We start from the raw sequence: 23,778 nt of genomic DNA on the forward strand, positions 1-23,778 counted from the left end.
TTATGCCCTGAAACCTAGTTAGCTTCTATAATTATTACCCTGATGTATTTAAATAAATGTTTAATTTACTGATACCATTATTTTGCCTTGATAATATCAAACCAGAATGTTCCAACATTTAATTACTATTTATTTTGTGTGTACTACGTTTTGATTCTAATGAATGGTTTTTAGGTCCTTTAGGGGTCATCTTCATCCCTGAAATATTCATCAGGATCAACTATGCCTTTTGCTGCCTTGAATAAAAACCATGTACCTAAAATAGCTAACACTAAAAATCAAGCTGTAAAAGCAACCAAAATACCACTTAGTGCAGAAAGCTTGTTCCCTTCTGCAATTTCATCCGCAAGATCCTTTTGCCCCTCACTTCCTTGACATATATGCAAAAAACCTTCAGATCAAGTTTTCCATAATAATAGGCAGAAATAGCATCGTTGCTTCACTTCTTCCTTTTCAGGCTAACCCAACATCTGAATGTCTTCATATAAGAAAGCTCCAATAAACACAATTCATCCTTTTCTAAGGGTAAGTACAAGAAATGCTCAATGCTTTTGTCACACTAGCATGTGCTTCCACTATGGGCCAAACACTTTCAGGAAGCCTGTAAACGCTCACACAGATTTAATCAAAACAAAGAAACAGTGATATTACCACAGGTACATCTAAACTGGTAGATGTTCACAGGATTATTTTATATATGATTTTCTTTCATTCTCAGTCTCTGTAGAACTTTCGAACTCCTTAACAGCCCAATATCAACCACTGTGAATTTGCCCAAGGCTGGGATTGGCCACCTTTGCCTCACATGATGACCTCGCACTGGAACAGACTGTCCAGAGAATTTGCGGATGCTCCATCATTGGAAGTGTTCAAAGTCAGGCTGGATGGGGCTTTGAGCAACTTGATCTAGCGAAAGATGTCCCTGCCCGTGGCAAGGGAGTTGGACGACATGATCTTTAAGGTCCCTTCTAACCCAACCATTCCATGATTCTATGACGTGGGACCTCTGCTGTTTCTTACTGTTGATTTTTGTTGTTTTCTACTTTTAGTTCACTTTTTTTTAAACCCTCCTAAACCCGCCCCGCAGCCAGGCAGTACCGATCTATTAGCTAGATTTGTACACAAATCTCTGGCCTCACCAATTTTTGCTACTGGCCATACCTCAGTTCTTTCCTATTGCCTCACAGTGGCAGACAACAATTTAATTTGCCAAGGATTACAACACCTGAATTTAAATAGAAATTAAGTTAAATATAATCTCTGTATCACAGGCAAACAGGTACAGTCGTACTAAGTCTGATTTTAAATTCTGAAAACCCCTCATAGTGCTAACTGCTACAAATCCTGCATTTAACATTCAGATTTAAGCAGCATGCAATAATTATGGCTTAGAACCCCATATTTAAAATGAAGCAGCAAGAAAAACAGGAAAAACACCAGTACATAAAATTTCCTGCAGCTGCACAATGCTTTAAGCAGAGGGTTGAAAACCTGAGAACTTGCAATCATTACAATATTGAAAGAGGTTTCGCGGTATTTCAAACACTCATTACAGTTCTTTGCACACATTTCACTCATATCTAAGACTGCGTACATTCAAGACTAAAGAATTAGTACTGCGAGTTTAGCCCGAGGTATATACCTTTAATATGTACAATATAAAAAGTGGCAAATGAGTCCCTTTGGGATCTACGCAAGATCATTTTCCAGTCTTCATGAAAGAGTATGCAAGAAACGACGAATGGAAGATTGTCTACTATTTTACTGATAACTTTTTTAAAAAACTAGGTTGAAATATGGAAAGAAAGACTTTATTTCATAAGTCACTTTCTCACTTAATTTTACACTTAGCAGTGTGTCCAATACAATTACTCATAATAAATTGCCATATGATTGAATTTTTCTCTTTATCCAAAAAGCATCACCAACATCTGATGTTCTACTGATCAGAATCTGGCTCGATGTCTGCAACGGAATTTTCCACAAAAAAAATTTCCTGTGTTAATTCTGAAAGAATGATTACAGAAAGAGAACTGTAAACATTTCTATACCTTCTCTAAAATTAGGATGGAAGAGAAAATAATTTCTCAAGACAATTATATGTATACAAAAACATATCATGCTAAATTTCAGTGAGACTTTCAGGAAGTGCAGTGGGATGCTAGGGGGAAATTACGCAGAACACAAAAATAACCATTTCTGGGGAGTTAAAGAGCTTATGCAACTTTTCCTGTGAATTGTTTTTCTACTAGATTTTTAAGAAAAATGAAAAGCAATGCTAGAATATTAATAGAAAGTCTTAAAAACAACAGCGGCGTTGCAAGAGACATAATGCTGGAGGACAAGGCAACAAAATTGACAAGTGTAAATCTTCCCAAGTAGTCCTGACACAGGAGCGTGACTCTCTTACAGCACCGTAAAATTGATGCTGAAATTCATATTTACTTATTCAGTAAATAAATTACTCTTTTGGCAAATATTTCTAGAAAAGTAAATCAAAGATTTAGCTATAATCAGTTCCTAAATCCTAGGAACTTACTCTTACATTCTTAAAAGGACAAATTCAGAACGAATCCAGTAATTATAGATAGACTTAGTGACTCAAAACACCTGCAACTGGTGATCAGGATTTGTGTCACATGCCCAAAACAAACCTTCTCTTTCCCATTCAAAGTTAAAGAGTTCAGAGTGGAAAATCAACTACAGTAATGAGAATAGCCTGCCTTTGCAAGCGATATTGTAATAAGTCTCAAACCATGACTACTGCATAGGATTAAAGGCAAATTAATCATTTTCAGAGTAAAATAATTACTGTGCAGACCACGTATTTGTTTCCTTCCATGTCAGATAAAATTGAACTGTAGCTCAGCAACTAAAGAATAAGGAAATTAACACTGAAGCTCATAAGATCTGTATAACAGAAACAAACAAGATGTCCATAATTCAAACTAGTAACATCATTGAGCAGGAGATGTGCTGGATCATATGCCGAAGACAGATGAGAAAGCATCAGAGCACCACAGCAACTGAACACACAAAGAAGTAATAGATATTAATATTTTCAACAAATGGGTAATGAAGCAAATGAAAAAGGCACAAGAGACACATATAAGCGATGATATGAGAATATGTGCTAAGATGTGTAAAATTTGATTAAAATGCATTGAAGAGAAGCAGTAGTTTGAACTAAGTCTCCAGCTGGATTCCACCAAAGTTCATTAAATCTAATATCACATACCGGTAACTATCTACCACAATCTTGGAAAGAAATTAGAAGTGACTAGCAAATGCTGACTCAGACTGCACAACTGGAAAAGGTTGTGCAAGTCTGCAAGGAAATCTCTGGAAAGAACGGGAAAAGGAATCGGGAGGGGGGGGGGGGCGTGGAATAAACAACAACAAAAAAAGAATAAAGAACCAAATTACAGCTGGTAGCTGAGCTCACGGTGTATTAACATGGGATGAAGATCCCACTAGCCCATGGTGTCATTATAGCCTTGACAGTGATGCTAAAATCTTTGCGATCCTTTATTTGAAACTGGACAGCTAGAACATTTCTACACTTAATTCTAAGCGGAGAATGGCTGAAAATAGCTGGAGCATTTGAGTCTTCCATTTTATAGGTCCATCTTAGATTATTAAGCGCAGCCCTTCACTGCATCAGCAGATAAACTGAAAAACATAGTTCTCGATGTGTCCAAGAAAACCTCATTAACAAGAGACACAAAGTAAATCTTAACAGGATAGTGACTGTTTAGGCATTTATTTTAAAATCATTTTTATTCACTATCACATCCTTTCCAAAGGGCAGGCTACTTTCTCTAACATACCAAGCATCTTACACAGCTTGCTGAAAGAAAGACCCATAAACATTATGTCCTTTTCAATTCTACCCCACGTTCAGCATCTTGAGACATCCCACTCCTCTGAAAGCTACTGCTGGGCAGCTAACTAGCTCAGCCCTGCCCTGCACCATCTTCCAAACTGAAAAAACACTCCCAGTGTTAACTTCTTCATCAGTTACACAGAAAAAAGGATTACTTTCTAACAACTTCTGTGCTTGTATTGGGTTTGTGTGGCAAGGTTTCGATAGCGGGGGGGCACTACAGAGGTGGCTTCTGTGATAAGCTGCTAGAAGCTTCCCCTATGTCCAACAGAGCCAACGCCAGCCAGCTCCAAGATGGACCCACCGCTGGCCAAGGCCGAGCCCATGAGTGATGGTTGTAGCACCTCTGTGATAACATATTTAAGAAGTGGGGGGGAAACCAAAAATGCACAACTGCAGCCGGAGAGAGGAGCGCGAATATGTGAGAGAAACAACTCTGCAGACATGCAGGTCAGTGAAGAAGGACGGGCAGGAGGTGCTCCAGGCACCAGAGCAGAGATTCCCCTGGAGCCCATGGTGAAGACCATGGTGAGGCAGGCTGTCCTCATGTAGCCCATAGAGGTCCATGGTGGAGCAGATAACCACCTGCAGCCTGTGGAGGTTAACAGTGGAACAGATATCCACGTGTTATCTTCCCTCCCCTGTCCAGTTGAGGAAAGGGAGCGACAGAAGGGCTTTGGTGGGCACCTGCCATCCAGACAGGGTCAACCCACCACAATACTGTTCTCGCACCCCTACATAGTACCTCCTGAATGTTCATATTCTCTTGTTTCACTTACAGACTTGTAAACTAAGCTAGACACATCCCCATCGTTTCTAAAGCATTTTTATGAGTATTTCCCTCATTTCAACTGCTGCAGTATTGATCAGACTGTGATCTGGAGAAACTTGCACTGAATTCTCACACTTCTGTACAACAGGAAAACCATTTGTCCACCCCATCTCTTCTTTTTTATTGTGCAACAAAATTTAATGTAGATAAAAGCAAGCTAGGGTGTAAGTCACATCTTTTTTTCTCCATGAAGAAAAGTTTAATTCACTAGCATTTCATTCACTAGTTGACAAAGGACAAATAATATATAAAAAATTAAGCTAAAAAATTTGAAAAAAAAATTGGTAATGTGAAGTATGGAGGAAGACCCTTCAAAAGAAACACAAGTTTAACATACAGCCCTTGTGATTTGTTAAGCAAGTTTGAAGTCAGATGAGATAAAATGAATTTGCAGTACCATTCGCTAAGAGTAAGAAATAAATTCTCTAGCCATACGTTACTGATGTAGAAAAAGGACAGTGAACTGTCCTCTTAGTTTGGAATGGGACCTGTCCCTTAGGCAATTAAAATCACATCTAAAGATCTACACTGGTGGCTGTAGGCGCTGGATGTGCCTAGGAGGTCATAGCAGAACCTGAGAGCTGGCCCAGCTGTGCAGAAAGAAGGGAACAGGAGGTTCCTCTCTAAAAATCTCTGCATGGTAACTAAAAATCAGAGCACATATTTCTCAAGATGGTAACTTACAACTGCAGCGCTGATTAAAAGAGGTAACTTAGACATATGGAGATAAAGATAGCGGTGCCTGGTTGTATCAAACGCTGCCAGAAAGATTTTTAGCACCAGGGGCTTCTGTTTTGTCTTTTCTTGGTTTTCTTTTCCTTATTCAAAAAGGGTGGATATTTTCCAGTTCCGTTTATCTCTTATGCCCAGGCAGTGAATTTCAACTCCAGGAAAGCTGGAGTAGGAGGAAGCTGTTTCTAGAAGGTTTGTAAGTTCACTGCCTTTGAAGCTGAAAATTCATTTCCTTGTATCTGCATTAAAAGGGATCCTATGAACATTTTAAACAATACAGAAAACAAAGCACATAACTTACCTCATAGTAACTTCGCACAGCATTGCAAAATGCTTCATCTGCTACGATTTGTGTCTCCCCATTCAAAAAGGCCAGGAAACGTTCCCTCAGTATCTGTAGCTGTTGCTTATTGAGCTATGCAAGACAAAAAGAAGGAGAGGAGAGTGAGCAATAATAAATGCAATTAGCCTCGAAGTAAAAATATGCAACACTTGGAAGCCGTGACCAGGCAAGAAAAGGCAAAGGCTCCCTGGCCAGCTGGTGCCCTAGTGAGTCGCAGCTCTTCAGAGTCCCACCTGGACAATCCAGGTTGCTGCAGCAAGTCATGCACACGCTCAGCATGCAACTCAACCTCTCCGCTTTCCCTTGTGTCCTCAGGATGCTACAGGTAAGTCTGCATGACTATTTCTTCTGAGCAATATTTTATATGCATGTATAAAATGCGTCAGGTCAGCCAAATAATAATGGTTGACCTTCCCCATGGCAGCAGCACCAGCTAATAAAATTTAGCTCTTAGCTCCAGTCTTCAAATACTTCATTTTTTTTTTCAGCCTTCAAATAAGTGAAAAACAACTGAGATGCCTCCATGTTTTTGAGTAATGCAGGCACTACCACTGGCACGTTTTAACAGCCATGCTCACTGTGAAGAAAATGGATGAGAAACGCTCCCTATGAAGAAAACAGACTTCTAGCCACTGATATACCACTGCAAACGACACGAAACAACTAATCTCCGGGACCAGCAGCCACACGGCCCCAAGACCGATACCAAATTAATTGCTGGATTTCATATCAAAATTGAGTGCATTTTGAAAACAGATTCCTAGTAGAGTACATTACATGATTAAACCTTGCAATCAACCCATTTTTATCAAAGTTTAATGTTATGGGAAAAGGCAAAATCTGAATGCTCTCCAGGGATAGAGACACAGGCCTTTTGCCAAGGTTCCTATCAACTCTTGAAATATTTAGTAAGATATTTCTCCTTATCAAATCTATGAGAAGTCAGAACGTCACATCAAAGGAGACTGCCAGTAACATATTAATGTAACAAAGCAACAGTTAAAAGCAGTTTTGCTTTTCCAAACCTTTAAAAGTAATGCAAAGCCTTTATTCCAGTGAGTATTCCTGAACTTCAAATTTAACATTACAAAAACCCAAACACAACTGATTAAAAAGTTTTTTTTCATCCTTCCTGTATTTTGCTTAGTTAAAAATAAACAAATAAATAAATGTATAGCCAGAAATTGAAAGTATTTTTTTCCAGAGGGCAGAAAGTTATATTTGTAACAGCTAACCTGCAAAAAATAACATTACCCTGATCGCACCATCATTTCTTACAGAAGAACTTTTTGGCACCTACAGTTAAGTATGGTGACCTTAGGCTTTCAGGTCTCCAGTGTTGACACCATTTAAGCCACAACACTGTTAGAAGATTAGCAAAATTAATGCTATCCTGATAACGTGCCTACTGTGGACGATCTCTGTTTCCTTCACTTCAAGGGAGGATTTTCATCCTACGTAAAATTTGCTAAGTTTGTCAAGTTCTATGAAACATGTAGCAATTTAATGCAAAACTCTCTCCAAATTGAATGCAAACGTGAAAGCTGTTCTGTTTTCACAGGAAACAATAGTATAGATGCCATCTAAATACTCAAGACAAGTGGTGTAATGCAGGCAGTAGCAATGCAACGCCAAAGAACTACGCCTTTGAAAAAAATCCAAGCTAGTTAAAAATCCATGATAATTCTGTTCCTCATCTTAACAAAATGATTAGCAATACAGAACAAGCCCCAAGAAGCCCCTTCAGAAGAAAAGGTCTCCCATTGAGGCAAGCAAACTTCAGTGGAGGTTGCTGTGACTTGGAAAAATTTCCTGGATGAGCTCTTGAGAGCAGCAGCCCAACACTGACACATTGCCAGCCCGTACCACTGCTGGTTAAAAATCAATGGGAGAGAAGTACTTGTATTATGTCTGTGCGTACACCAAAACCGGCATCTATCCATTCCTTGCACAGAATCTGCACCACAAAGCTTAGCTGTTTCTAACAGAAATTAAATTTTATTCCCAGATACGCAGGACAGGTCTTTCCTGTTGTTCGATTCCCTTTATTCTTCTCTCCTTTTCTAAAGATACTGGACAAGTTGAGATACCGGAAAATGTGAATCTTTAAGGACGGTTTGAGGGTTTTTTTTCAGCACACACTTGTTCTCCCAGGGGACTTATAAAAGAACCAAGCACTCCCGCTGATCGTGCACCACTGCTGAGCAAGCAGCTCCTTCATCCCATGGAATATTCACAGCTCTGCCACGAGAACACACGGGCTTCCTGCCAAGGCAATTATGGAAATGTGTTTTCATGCTTGCAAACTTCATTCTTTAGGTGATTTGCTTGTCTGTTACCCACATATCAAACAAAAACATTATGAATAAGGCAATGAAATATAAATTTAATTCTGACTTCCTTATTTCTAACTATTATAGTTCAGCAAACTGAAATGCCTGTAAAATATTTATATATGGCTTTCATATTCACTGCTTCAAGGTAGTAAGTAATTCTAAGGGTCGAGTGGCATTTTAGGATTACTGTACTTAAATTACTTATGTGTTTTAGTGTGAAATCTGGATGTGTAGGGGAATAAAGTTCTACTGCAAAACTAAAAAATAATAATAATTCCAATGGAAAATATGAAGAGCTACGCCTTGCACTAAGGATGATCTGAAGTCTATTCTACAGTCATATATTTATATAGAGATGCAATTGTGTTAACTGTTAAGATAGAGAATAATTTGTAGTAGTCTGCTGTAGTATACAGTTCCTCTGTTGTTTTTTTTATTTGTCAGAATATTGAGTGTACAGTGAACTCTCACTCATTTTTTTTTTAATGTTGGTCATTTTTAATGGATTCATTAACACTCTTCAATTTGCAGCAAAGTGCCTTTAAAAATGAAACAAAACAAAACTAACAGTAAAAGTAGCAGCTTAGAAACGCAGAGGAAAAAAGGGAAATCTAATTGCCTTAGAATGCCGTAATAGCACACAAAGAGAAACAGGTATCTGTACAGGACATTAACTCTTGGACACTGCCAAACAGCTCAACCTGTCCAAGTCTGGGCCACCTTTGAAGTTGTCCATCTTAGTTAAAAGGAAAAAGAGATAAGGACATGATGCAAAACCAGAAACCCAAGTGAATTGCTTAAACTTAAGGGCAGTAAGCCTGGCCAGATTCTCTCTGGTAGGAGTTCACAGAAAGGAGCTCAAAATCCATCTGCAGAAGGATTACCTTTCCATTGCACACGTCCTTCCCTCTGTGCAGGACCCATACATGTCAGACCTTTGCTTTCAGTCCCTCACTACTTCTTCATATCTTTACTGTCAGTACCTTTGTGTCCGCATTTTAATTCTAATAGAAAGAACCATGAACAGCAAAATTAAAACAAAGATAAAAATGGACATTACTACATGTACGCCCAAGCGTGAACTGAACTCTGAATATCACCTGAAGCGTACGGCAAAGCCTTACTGATTCTGCTGCTTTTCATCAACTTGCTTCAGTTTTGTGTTGCGTATTTGGAGTTCGCCTTCTCAGTGGTATGAAATCTGTTGTCGTAACTCTCTGTGATACTACATAAATAACTACTGCTGCTTCATGGGAGAATGTATCACTAAATTCCAGCAACCCAGAATATCAGGTTTGATTGCGTTCTGCAGAATGACTGAAGATAAGCAAAGACAACTTTAAGGGAAAACAAGATTAACTACCCTCAAAATTGCTTTTTCTTTATTGCAGACAAGCAACAGATAAAAGCGTCTCTTCCCCTCCATCCTTGTGCATTTCATAAAAGGTAACATTTATTTTTTTGCTAACCTTAGTAGACTATCAAAGAATGAAAACATATATTTAAGACAGAATGAACTTCTCAAAGAGCTATTTAATTAAGAATAACTTTTTTCAAGTTGCTGTAGCAATTTAACTTTTCATAATGTACAGAGTAATACAAAGATATCAAAAGAGCCTCGAGCACTTAACTACTAAAAAAAATTCTCACCTTGCATTTAACATTTCAAAGAAGTCTTATATATCCCAAGATATTCTTCTTTGAGCACTAATTAAAACATTTGCTTTTTCCCTTCTAAAGCGAATCTTGAGTATGAAAACCTAGAGGCATTTCTGGTTTAGCTCCATTCATACCTTTAAACAGTTTCAATAAATAGATTTTACACATAGTTAAAATTCTTATAAAAAATAAGAAGTTGCATTTCAAACAGATCTGGCAGTTTAGGGAGTTGTTCCAATGTCACAGGTTTTACTTCATTAAATAATAAACTCCAACATTTTGAAGGAAAAATGATACATGTATGTATTTGTAATATTAACACAGCTTATCTTCTCTTTGAAAGAAAGAAAGAAAAAAATAAAACCCTAGCTTCACAGTTTGATGCTAGATTTCGAGCATTTTCCTTTGCATCTCATTACCTAAGTACACAGAGCAGCTCACTGCTGCCCTAAACAGATGTAGCCCACAGCAGCTGGCAAAGACATAACTCACAGTACAACTCTCCACTATGAAACTGTGGCCTTTAAAATGAAAAAGCTTAAAATGTGGCCCGTGAGCTGGCCACAACCAGCCTCTCCCCCCAGGCCCCTGAGCACTGCGGCCGCTGGCTTGCAACCCCAGCCTGCTCTGACCCTATTCCCCACAAGTGCAGTAAGCCAAAGAGCTGGTACCGGAGGAATAACATTCTGAGCCATTGCCACCTTGTGGCAATTTTTGAAATATAGCAAAGAAATAACCGCAGGTTGCACGTCTTCACACTCGGAGCTGGGTTCTGTACAAGTATCAATAAGCCCCTGACCTTAACGCAAGCAACAGCATTGCTTTTTCTCTACTCCCACGCTGTAGTGTGAAATTACCCTTTCTCAGACCACATGGGTATTTCAGGAAAATAGCAGGAGGTGATGACTGCAATTATAGAGAGAGCTAGATAAAATATTTCATATGCAAACTACAAAAAGAAGGGATAGGGAGGAGCCAACCAAAGAGCCAGTCCCCATATTCTCAGCTACAATGTATATGATCCGCGGTGCCAAACCTGGCTTAAGTCCCTGAACACTTCCTAAAAATGAGCAGCTTTTTTTCTTTAAAAGCTATGGCATTTTGTCCAATGTCTTCCACAGCAGCAGCTGCTTTTGGACAACTTTAGCCAAAACTATATTTTTTTGAGAGCAGGGAAAAGTGGTAAAAGAAATAACCTGATGAGCATTCCCTCAAACTGCTCTCTCTCCCTTCCATTTCAGTCAGGAGATAAAAATTTGCATCTCCTGAATGAACAGAAATGAAGGTACAAATAAATCTTTTTCCATCCAACTTCTCACACAGTTCTTTGAACATAAATTTGTTTCTTGTCCTGCCAGGCTCTTTGTCAAGGATAAAAAAAAAAAAAAAAAAAAAAAGGAAAAAGAAAAAGGAAAAGAGAGTAGAAATTATGCCAAGGACTAAATTTCTGATATCATGAATTGAGTTTCACTATAGGATAATTCATCCCACTTGCCTGTACCTCCAGCCAGAACCAAACCTGGACGATACAACAGGTCAACACATTTACAGTGATGCTCAATTTAACACACCACTTCCAGGATGATAAAAATTCAACTACCAATAATTTCCTAGCAATTCAAACAGACCATGTGTTCCAAGGCCCTACACATTTCACAGGTCTACTTGCACATCAAACCAAATTATCAACCTAAGCTCCACATGCTTACAAAAGGAATATGTATGCGCTTTACACGTTTTTTGATTTTTTTTTCTAGATTTTGTTTTGCATGATTTCTCTCTGCCCTGAAAAGTTAAGTGCCGATCCAACTGCCACCTCCCTGGCCTCCCCACCTTCCCAAATCCTCCAATAACAGTAGTGTGCTCAAAGATGTGGAGCTCGGAGACTCCCTTCCTGTGACTCCTTTGCGGGGTCTCCCAGCTCAGCTGTGCGGGGGTACTGGTCAAGCCACCACAGCAGGCTTTCCCCTTCCCAAATGAGCCTTAGAAATGGCAGGACAGTGTCTAACAGCACTTGAAACAACTCTCCCTCTATTGCTGAGCATGACTCAAGAGCCACCTAAGTCTTCATCCCTGATAAACCTTACTGCAACCTCAGCTTCCCACAGGGCCGGACTCCGGAAAGCCAAACACAGACTTCCTCTGCGAGACCCAAGGGCAGGGCACAGAGCCTTAGGCGGAACCCATCCTCTCCTTCCAAAAAACAAAACGCCTGTGCCACATCATTGGTTGTTAACGAGCTTCATCACACATCCATGACAAGAATAAGCACAGCAAATAGCCAGTTATCAACAGTGATTCTCACTCCATTTCCCCTCCTTCTCCCCCACCTTGCCTCCTCTTCCAGTATCTGCCTACACAAACAAGAATATCACTTGTGTCTCAGAGCAGAGACGGAAAGTGTTCATTTATAGTGAACTACTTGAGAGATTTTCTTCTGAGGAAGAAGACTAAATAAATAGTATTAGAGAATCTCAGTACTAAGACAGGGATGATAGTTGTGGTTATTGTGCTGAATTATGCAGGTCTTCATATTGTACAATAATGGTCCCATAAAGTGTGTGGATGACACACAATATATGCTGTCCTTTACTATTCGCTGCATAAACCGGTTTGATTTTCTAAATAATGGATAAATATTTTGCTGTCACTTAGCAACCTTAGCTGTTCTTTGATTTTCTTAAAGTTGAAGTTATTCCAAGTAAAACAGTGTCTGTAAGGATTCTCTTTGCTGTCACTCAGCACAGACCACCCTGTGTACATAACTGTTGTGCAAAAATTCAGCGCCTCGTAGAATCAAATACTAGATTTCAAAAATCAACCATTACATTTACCAAAGAAATTTCTCATTCTTTATAATCAAACAAGCACAACATGGCATTTACCTTTCGTTGGTCTGCCAGTTGTTTAAAAACCAAAAACACTACCAATAACGTACAAGTCATTCAATTCTACCGACAGGATGTTTCATTCTAAGTTAGAAATATTTTCTGTATCATTACGTCTGAAAGTTTAAATAATTTCATTATCCAGACCAGCACATTCAAGATTCTTTGTCAGGACTGTAAAACATTTCACAAGAGAACAGAGGGTTTAGTTGCTGGTTTTCTTCAGGGATTAGAGGGGATGGGACAAAACTCACAGGCAGTGAGCAAAGGCAAGTCTGATTTATGTGAAAGAATCCAAGTATACCACACTGACCACCAAAATACAGAACTGAAGACGGTGTCCAAAAACGTTGGACTGGCCACCTAAGTGGAAAAGAAAAATACGTATACGATAATGAAGAGGAACAAATATTATTTTTGGGGGGGAAGGGGAGAAATTAGACTTTCTTAATTTTTGGATAGAAGAATGAAAATATATAAAGAAACGTAGAAAATTTAACTGCTTATAAGTTCTGCATAGCAATGGTAGATTTCTTTATTGTTGAAAAAAAATTGTCAACCTTTCACAGACTATGCCACACTAGGAAAGAAAGCATCTGCTACGTGTTTGTCCTAAATGCAGTAAATATCATACCCCAATAAAAGCCATCTCCTCTGAGATGAGGCTGTCAGTGCAGTTGCAATCATTTTCTTTGTACCTACTCCTACTACCTGAGATTTGCTGTAAAATTTATCTGACAGTCATCAGCTGGATTTATATTATTGTATTTGTTTCTCCTGTGCAGCAGATTTCTTTTATCTCCTCTTAGTCTCGAGCGGCTGTGTAGACACGCTGCAGCTAGGCCAGCTATGTTTTGCTGTCCCTCATGCCACCACTGTTTGGGGCCATCTGCCGTGCAGAGAACACACTGGCACCGCGGCTTTACTTCCCTGAGGTTGCCAGAGCCACAAAGAGACTAGTCATGCCTGAGACCTATGTAAGCAAAGCTTCCAGACAAGAAAGCTGATGATGGCTCCTGCAGGTTACCATGAAAATTATGCCTAGCAGACATGCACACAGTGATCCCTGCCCGTGGCGTGAACCTCAGCTACCAGTGCCTTTCCAGAAATGAAAGCTGAGGGAAGTTTTAGGTGTAACTGCTGCTAACACATCGATAGATGTACAGCGCAGACTCACCGTGTACGTCAGCAGTTCAAACCGAATGGATTTACATCACTTCCTACAGCACAGCTCCTGTCTTCCTCATTGTCATCTTTTCCACCCCATGTCAACTGTGCACCCCCAGAACTATTTGTCAGAAGAGCTATTTACTCCAAGAAACCAGCTTTCTCATTTTGCAAAACTTCTCCACATATAAATTAAGCTACCAGAAACAGCTTTTTCATACCTCAAAAGTGTTGCACTGAAGAGCTTTGTTTGCCAACAACCTTACACCAGGACGTTTTGCCAGCAAAGATCTCCAAGTGTAGCTGAGGAGGCTACACCAGAGCTGCTTGAACTGACGGAAGCATCAGCAAAATACATGTTCCTCCAACCTACTCTCATCTTTCCAAGGCTGACATTCATGTGCTGTTTCAGCGCACCTTCTAAGTGATCATACAGCCCTTCCTTGGTTGTGCAAATGTCAGCTCTTTCCCCACATACGTAACTACTGCATGTACTTCTCAGTTTCTATCAGTTCTGATATTAAAAAAAGAAGTGTGGAGGTTTCACAAATAACAAGATTTTCCCTTCCCTGAAAAATGAAATTAAAAAAAAATTCAAATTATTCTTCTCAATGATGGAAATGCAAGCAAAACTAAGAGACTTTAATTTCTATTTGGCACCTGGCAAATACAAGTTATATGCCCATCACACTCTGTGGCAACATGTTTCGGGACTGGTTTGACTTAAATTCAAGGAATAGAAAGAGTAACAATAAAAGTCAGAATAAAATCCAGAACAAAATATCCATTTTATTCTGGGTTCTGATAACCTTTAAAAAATTATTTCACCAAACTAGGTAATTTTACAAAATATTTTCCACAAAAATTTATCTAGTTTCATTAATAAGCAGAACTGTGTCCATACTCCCTCTACCTTCTCTGTGAGCGCTGTGAAACGGAGAAATTTAGGATGGATGGGACCTCTAGAATTCATCCAGTCAAATCTCCTCTCAGAGCAAAGCCAGCTCTGAAGATACGTCATGCTGTTCAGAACTTTGTCCAGACAAGCTTCACACATCTCCAAGGACAAAGGTACTGCAGATTCCTTGTGTAACCTGCTCCAATGCTTTTTTCTGAAGATCCCTCCTCACCCCCTAATATCTAGTCAGAAGTTCCCATGTTGTGGCTTGTGAGTATTCCTTCCTGCTCTTTTCTTGCGGACCCCTAAAAGAGTCTGGCTCCATCTTCTCTATAGCCCTGTTCCCCCCTTAAGGACTACAAGACAGTAGCTAACCTCTTAACCTTCTCCAGACTAAACCAACTTGATCTCTCCACCTCCCCTTATGTATCACGTCTTCTGCCTCTCTAAGCATCCGAGGGGACCCTGATGTATTTCTTCCAGTTTGTTGATACCACTCTTCTACTTGAGGACCCAAAAAATGGACAGAGTATTCCAGGCGTGACCAAACAAATATCAAGCAGATGGGAAAATAAATGTGCTTCCCTTGACCTGCTAGCTGCACTCCTGTGAATACAGCCAAACACACGGCCAGCCTTCGTTCCCCCAACTCACGCTCTACTCAGGGAGCTCCCTGAGTAGCAGCCCTGCCCTTCTGCTATCAAGTGCTCCTCTCAACTTGATGTCATCTGAGAACGTGCCGAGGCTGCACTCAGTTCTATTTTGCAAGCCAATCTATGCTTGATCACTATACTTGTACATCAGCATTTTTTGGTCAACCTACTTGTACACTCCCCCACTTGTACACAACAAAAACAAGAAAATACCACTTTTTTATGGAGACTGGAAAGATAAATTGACAATACATAAATTGCAGCACAGTTATTTTGAGCTAAAGCTTTCTGGCTTCCCTAGAACCAGAAAAGAGCAGACTAGTCCACACCACTGAATCAGTCTTCAGGTTAAGGGCAATAAATTCACACTTAATTCTCATTAATTACATGCCTTCAACTCCAACTAACAAATTAACGTCAAGAAAATTTAATAAGATTAGTGGATAACAGTCATGCATCAACACCTTGCCAAAGTACACTGTAGGTACCAAAAATGTACTTGAGAGACTAGAAAATCTTATGGAAGATCTACTGCAGATTATATGCACAGAAATGCTGCATGCCGAATACAACCCCCACCCCGCTCCATCTGGTTTAGGAAATTCCTGAGATTAATATAATTATGGGAATTACCACATACACTTGCTCCATTTTCAATCTCTGCCTAGGCCTCTGATTAAGGCCACTATTAGAAACAGTGTAGCTGGCAAGATGGACTGTTTTTCAGATCCAAATAACAAACAGAAGAACCTAATGAAATAAGAGGTAAAGCCTGGCCTGGAAGGTCATTAACAGTTATGCCTTCACATCATACAGACACACATACTCTACACGTGACCACACACAACCCAATTTAGCTATGGTATGGTAGAACGACAATGCTTAAAGAGACATATTATTAAGGACTGTAGAAAAAACAAACAAACAAAAAAATACCGTGCTAACCCAGGTGACCTTCAGTTTTGTCGGGCAAGGACACCGCTGCTGCGAAAGAGACTGCAGCACTGCATGAGCTATTCAGGTATCACCTCATCTCATCTTGTACACTTATGTTTGTCACATACTCTCCCACCTCAGAAACCTGTAGTGGGAGAAAATTCTACTTTGAAATCCTTCCCCAGCCTCTCAGGATGAGCCTTCAAACAATTCCATCTCCTACTTTTCCATGAGCCTCAGGAATCTGTTTATCACAAACAACATCTAGACACTATCTGAACAACAAATACAAACATCTGCATAGCCATCACAATAAACATCCTCTGTGACAGACACATCCAAATCCCTGAATACATTTATTTCTCAGCACATAATATGATTTTGAACCAGCACAGCAGATGATCTGATGAAAACCACAGGGATGAAACTAAGCAACTGCACATGGCAACCAACGCACATTTCCTTATCAGCAAAGAGCGCACTCCTTATGGAAGTACTCCATCTCTGACCTCCCAGCCCCATCTCTGAGCTATCTCTGGGAACTAATTTTCATAAACCTGGAGGACTGCAGTACTCATGAACCCAAGAAAGTTTAGGTTTGTGTTGCATTATGAAATTATACCAGAGAAATGTCCAATACGTAGGTAAAAAGCTTTATCACGTCCTCCCCAATACCCATGTACACTTTCCACAACTATCTATTCTCTAACACAGCTTGATTGACTACCGTAACGTAGTTCAATGAAGAACAATTATCCCCAGCTAGCAGTTAGCTATGACATTTTATGCTTCTATCTCAAATTTGAGTATCTCACATACCTAAAACTCCCTCCCTCGGTCATACAGACCGGTCTAATGGAAGGTATTCATTTTCCCCCACAAATCTTTTTCTAGCTGTGATGGCTACAGCATTATTCAACATCAGCAGTCTATCTAATACGCTCAAATGAAAATTTTTAAAGAAAAAAAAAAACCAAACCACAACCAGATTTGCTTATCAAGATATGTAGGAGATTCTCCATCATTTGAAGACTTAAGTACAAAGGAACATCTTCCTGAACCAAATGTTCTGACAGAATGAAAGGATGTGAAAAAAGGAACAACAGGATGTGTTTTTAAATGCACGTAATTAGGAAATCAGACTAGATCATCACAGTCCTTCTGGTCAGTTTGCAGAAAGTTCTCAGGGCTTAATTTACGCAGCTGAAACTACGGGGTGAGCAATACACATTTTATAATGACATCTGATGGCACCTTTAAGCAGTACTCCACTTAGTTTTGAATTCTCAATCTGAAAAAAAAAAAAAAGCCTTCCAAAAGGGATGCAGGAATAGCACATAATCCTCGGACTATTACAATCAAACACATTTTGTCTGGTGTCTACGTACACTGCAGTCAATTAATCCTTTCTGTACCAAAATACATAGACATACTATCCAAATTTACACTTTTGGTCATATTGACCCACATATGTGAAACAAAAGATCAAGCATTCCACAGTCAATCTCATTTCAGCTATACATATATACCATATATGTCTATGGTGTCCTCTTTTGTCAAAGCACTATTTTAGTCTGTAAAAAGTTTACATCTGTTGGCATCTTTTTTTCCACAGCATCTTTATTAACAGGTAAAGTCAATTCATCAGTTAGTGCAAGTTCACTCACTTTTCTGGAAAAATGAACTTGTCTTACAACTGTAAGGTAGAACATTGAAATGTCGATGGAAAATACAGTATATAAATCTAAATGCACAGTTTTCACATCCTAAATAAATCTGTCAGACTTCACACATTTCTTAAGAGAGGCCCAAGAGATTGGCATACTAATTCTATCCGAAGTTATATTTCCCTGGGCAATCTTTATATAACTAAGAGCCACAAGAAAACACTTGATTAAAATTCCCTTAAAAGGAGAAGTACTCAAAAAAATCCCCTTAGAATATCACAAATAGATGTCTGTCCATTCTGTTTTAGAGGTTCCAAGCAATGGGATCCTCATAATCGTTAACTTGGGAAATTATAACAGTAGCTAACAGATTTTATTGTCAGGCTTTTCCTGATAGTGACTCAGAATTTTTTTCTTTTTTTTTTTTTTTTGCTGCATTTTAATCCTATTTCTAGTGCTGCCTTTTGCTACACTAAGTGATTTCCTCTGCTTGGTATGTATTCACATTATCCAAGCCTTTCAGAATTTACTTCTGTTTATGAGCATCTTCTTCCCCATCTCATACTTGTTCCTATGCTTTTTTTCAAGGGGAGAAGCAGCTCCATACATTAAGAAGAAAACTTTTTTTTTTTTCTGGATTCTGTTTCCTTTTTTTACTTAATTAAATACTTCCTTCTTCTTAACCATTTGAAAAGAAGTCCCAGTATTTGCTATCACAACACCTACTAATTATCAGCTACAAATTTCATTCCTAAGTGTTAATTCTGTCTTCCCTGGTGAAAATGCCGTACAAAGCAACCCAACACAGATGCTCCTTGGTTCTCACCAAGTTTTCCTGTGACCTGATGTACACAACTCAGGCCAGGCCACCACAATTCCTGTAACTGCTGAGCTTTAATTTGGTCTCACAGCCCAGATACTTGAATAATGGACAGTATTAGTACGTTAATATTTCTGAGTGAAGTCCCTGGTTTTGTTACCTCTGACGAACAATGTGCTAGCAGAGTCAGAGAACAGCCCCTTCTTGGCAAAGAGCTGTGGTGGAAAAGGGTAGCAGAGAGGTCCTGACTCTCCTGCCCTGGGAGCCTCTGGCACCCGTGGTGGCTGTGTGGCACTTGCCACTGCCTCCCTGATCCTCAGCCCAATCCTCACCCACTGACATGACTCCCTGGCTTGGCCTTGGACCTACCTCATCACCATGGCCTTCCCAAGGGACCACCAGTCGGAGGCTGACCCTGAACACTGTTTCCAGACATGATCCTGACTCCGTATCCCCGCCAGCATCCCAGCTTGCCTCCCCTTAAGGGACAGCCTGCCTCTACTGGTCCCCAATATCCCCTTCATTTCCCCCTCACTGCCCTCAGAATTGCCCCTTTCCTAGCGATAACCTGGGGCATCCACAGCTGCTCTCTCTCCTCTTTTCTTTGGTGATCACAGATGCTGCTCCCCATCTCGCCTCTCCTCCTTCTCTTCTGTCATGCATGCTCTCAGCAGAAAGGCAGAAGACAACTTGAAAAACAACCACTCCCTGCCCTCATGAATAAAAATGTACCTTTAACATTTGAATCTACATTACTCAAGATACAAGCAGAAACCACACCATTTATAACATCTCCCTAGATGTTATAACATCTCCATAGATTTCTATGTCCACCCTGTGTAAACTACATAAACTATGCACTGATGTTATCAAAATAGTTTTCATCAAGATCTTCAATGATTTCTTTCCAATCATAACCCATGCTGTATCTTTGTCTTCCCCTTTTTTGTATTATTTTCAAGATTTCTCAGTCTTTCAGCTTTCATAAATCAATTTTCTGCTCATATCTCTTCTTCCTCATAGATGCTTCAGAGAGGATCCAGAAGATTTCGCCTTTGCATTCACCCCAGCTCACACACACAAGCAGATCTCATTCAACAGGCTCACCTAAGCAGAAGACCCACACTTCTCTGTTCTCTCACCTCACTTCGAAAAAGGGACTAGTGTTACATTGTCATTCTGGTACCTCTCTCACGGTGCCCAGGTGTCAACCTGGGTCCAGTACAGCCCCCCTCAGAGCCTCACAATTTGTCCACACTCAAGTCCCCTTTCCCTTCCTTCCCTCACCACTCGTGGATGGAGGTGTCCCTGCCCATGGCAGGGGGGTTGGAACTAGATGATCTTTAAGGTCCCTTCCAACCCGAACCATTCTATGATTCTATGACATCACAATTCGCAACCAGGACTAGAAATCTAAATCAGCTTCAGCTCAGTCCTCCTTCCAGGCGGAATTTTTGCTTCCCCTAAATAATCTCTATGATTGAACCTTTCCTACGCTCAACACAAGCTACTTACACTGGATTTATTATTTCAAAATCTACCTAATGAGCACAGTACCATTGTCTTCCAAAGACATGATTATTCACCGCTGCAAATACCTGCTCCTTTCTTTTGCCATGAAAAAAAGGTAGACAGTTGAGATGTAAGTCAGTCATATCACCAGTTCTACACAGATGCATTTTTCTAATTCAATTAATAGAGAAACTTTGGGGTTTAGGTCTGTAATATTCTTGCACTAGGTTTTCAAAACAATGTTTAACTAAAAACTTCATGTTCTTTACAGTTTTATCCCAGTACCTCATTTCCCATACAGCCCCTTTGTGCAAACGACAGGAACCACCAGACACATGGTAATGCCCAATACAAAGCGTCGAGAGAACTTTAATTCTCTGAAAATAGAGCATAAAAGTCTGGAGAAGTCTGGCCTTAACCTTATCCCTTACCCTACTTAAAAATAAGGAGGAGTAAAGTCATAGCAAAATTCTGCTTTCCCCCAAGAAATAGTACTGGAAGAAATTACCTTTCAATTGAAGGTTCAACTTTAAAAAAAAAAATAATAATAATCTCATCTCCAATTATAAATCACAGATTAGATTTACATAAGATTTCAGTATCAGTAATACAGACTTAGAGGAAACTAAAAAAACAAAAGACAAGTTTAATTAAGGTGTTCTCCACTGTGCAATAATGTTAGCACTAATTTAAAAAGTTATTAAGCTGCACTTATTTCCATAGAAAGTTATTGGTAAAATGTATTTCCTTTATTGCAGTCTTTGATGCCTTGAGGGAGCAGAGTTAAATGGCTGAGTCAGTCAGTAAAACAGCAAACCAATTCCCTTACATCACGTTCTCCTCCATGCTCTGAATACTAAACAGGACAGAATATTGAAAACAAAAGCTGACTGTCTGCCAGTTGAAACACGACTCTGTACCATGCTGGATGTATTGGTAACTTGCTCGCTCTTCAATGAGTAAACCAAATGAATCACAACAAACAATGAGGTTGTACAGTGTAATACTACAGGTTTGTTTACTCCACACATGTATATTCAACTCAACAATAAATATAGGCAGTTACTAAGACTCATTTCCCAGGAAAAACTTTTTTTTTTTTTTAATTTGCAGTATAGCAAAGAGGATCCACTGGTAATGTTACCTCTAAGGTCTTCATTCTTACTCTGCACAGCCAGCATACAGCAAGTATGTTTTACTTCCCTCCTCTTTTTGTACTGCCTACATATACGCAATAATGAAGAAAAGAACAAAGGCCTCAAGAGAGTCTCTAATTTAACAATCCAAATAGTCAGGTTAGGCAAAAAGTCACTTCAAACGCAAGTATTTTCATTACAAAGATATAGGAATCTGAAGATTTCCCTAAGATTAATTCTCTAAAAAGGTGTTATTTTCTGTACTCACAGCATGATTCACAAGGCTTTCCCAAAACAGCCCATGCCTGTGAAACCTCAGTATTCCCTTCTCCTATCAACAGTCCACGCTTCCCTGCTAGGAAGTGAAAGTGTAGTAGTGCACCTGAGGGAATGAGGCTGGAAAGAGAAGAATGACAGAAAACCTGAGCCTTTTACTATTCATTTAGACTGCAATAATTGTGGAATCAGGTTTGATAAAACGCCAATGAGAGACCGGCAGGAAAAGGCAATGGTATCGGATGCAAGCCGGGTGGAGCAGGGACAGACAGTATGAGATCCAAGTGAGGGAGTCAAGTTTGAGCCAAGCTCAGTAGGTTGTTGCTTGCTGAAGCATTCAGATAAAAAAAAGTAACTGTCCTGTGACTTGATAAAGTAACTCAAATGTGGAATCATTGTATAGCAATAATATTTTGCCGACCCTCAGCTAAACCCAGGAATCGGCCAACAAGTAATCATGTTCATTTCCTCTTCTGTAGTGTTTGCTAGAGATTAAATCACTTAAACTGGTGCCAGGGTTTCTTCTGGAATGACAGGACACAGATGAATTCCGTTTTTACCACCTCCAAATTATAACTCATAAAAGATCATTTCTTTGTTGAGAGGACAGTACAGCATCCAATAACTTTTTCAGATAAATATATTACTAAGTCTAGAACTGTTATAAATATCCCTAATTAGCTTGTCACAGATTGTTCATTAAGATTTGAAAGGAACTGGATTGACATAGTATTTTGGGATATATCCATTTGTTAAATTGAGCGCAGAGGAAAAAAAAAAAGTGAGTCAGATCAAGATTAAATAAATATTGCAGAAGTCTTACATTTCTGATAAGGAGCTAGATAAAGAAAACAGACAAGGGAAAGTACCACACAGTTATAGGAAATCTAGTTGTAGGAAATATTGTTAGAATATTATTAGGGCATTTATTTAGAAAACCACAAAGGAATACAGTCTAGAAAAATAATACTATAAATACATTTTAGTAACTGCTTGATTACTAAACTGCTGGGGTTTTATGTACACACTAAAGAGTTGTCAAACAACAGCTGGTTTTGAAACTTGGTCTGAGGGTATGAAGGAGAGGATGGAGCCCGTCAACCAGCTTTTACACTTGATGAAATCCCTTCACCACTGACATCCTAACACAAGAGGATAAAACTTTTAATCACATATTGTTTACTCTTATGCTAGAAAATTTTACTTCCTAATGTTAAGAAATGAAAGGGAAAAAAGACATACACAATTGGAATTTGTTAGTTGTGAACAAATAGCAGAAGCCTGAAGTATCAGATTCACCAGGGTTTCTGGCATTGAAACTGGCCAGCTGCAAGGCAAGGAGAAAGCCTGACATGATCCAAGCACTGAGGGGCAGATTTTCATAGACAAATACAAAAAGGAAGAAAACAGGGTGCAAAAAGCTTTAAGAAAAACCCTGACTGGGTACAACAGCAATCAGAGACAACCCAGAGTAACATGGGCTGAAGATAAGTGAGCAGAGATGCAGCTTCGTACTTGCTGGAGTTAATTCTTGAATGTTCGTTAAAAGTCTACTGGGAACACTTTCACTTTGGCCTGCTGAACTTCATTCCCAAATTTATGAAGTGTAGAAATGGAACCAGTGAACTCTTCTCAATTTACCTTTACTTCTACGCTGACAAGTATTCGCATTATGACGTGTTTCATTAATATATTACAAGTTATGGTTCTGAGAGTTATTTCACTCCCTTAAATTGCTACCACCCCAACATACATAAAAATTAGGTATCAAAGTAATCTAGGAAGAGAAACAAGAAACTACACATCACACAGCTCTTGGAAGATACACGGGCACTACTGCTGATACCAGAAAAAATGTTCTAAGTTTAAACTAAAAATTACATCTTTGCTTTTCATCTAGTTAAAAATCTCAAAAACCCTGGAGAACAGAAAGTTTGTGACGTTTAGGGTGGGGGGTGTTTTGGGTTGGTTTTTTTTTTTCCCCAATTAATCAGTGGAGTAGTTCCAGTTGATATGGGAAACATTGCCTAATAGGAG

The 23,778-nt window shown here is 39.3% G+C and overlaps 1 protein-coding gene across 6 annotated transcripts in view; it reads right to left on the minus strand.

Annotated features, from left to right (window-relative positions):
• CADPS2 (calcium dependent secretion activator 2) overlaps positions 1–23,778 on the minus strand; it is a 321,875-nt gene that overhangs the window by 249,461 nt on the left and 48,636 nt on the right. For 5 of the 6 annotated variants that reach the window (XR_008466879.1, XM_054204611.1, XM_054204601.1 and 2 more), the window contains exon 2: positions 5,752–5,865. Coding sequence is in view for 3 of the 6 variants with exons in the window: in XM_054204611.1 (XP_054060586.1) it covers positions 5,752–5,865 (114 nt within the window). In the remaining 3 variants the exon portion in view is untranslated. Of the gene's footprint in view, positions 1–5,751; positions 5,866–9,013; positions 9,100–23,778 lie in introns of those variants that run through there. The other variant, XM_054204629.1, reaches the window with a different exon arrangement.

The sequence above is a fragment of the Rissa tridactyla genome, chromosome 1, assembly GCF_028500815.1.
Source record: "Rissa tridactyla isolate bRisTri1 chromosome 1, bRisTri1.patW.cur.20221130, whole genome shotgun sequence".
In the NCBI taxonomy this organism is placed as follows: Eukaryota; Metazoa; Chordata; class Aves; order Charadriiformes; family Laridae; genus Rissa; species Rissa tridactyla.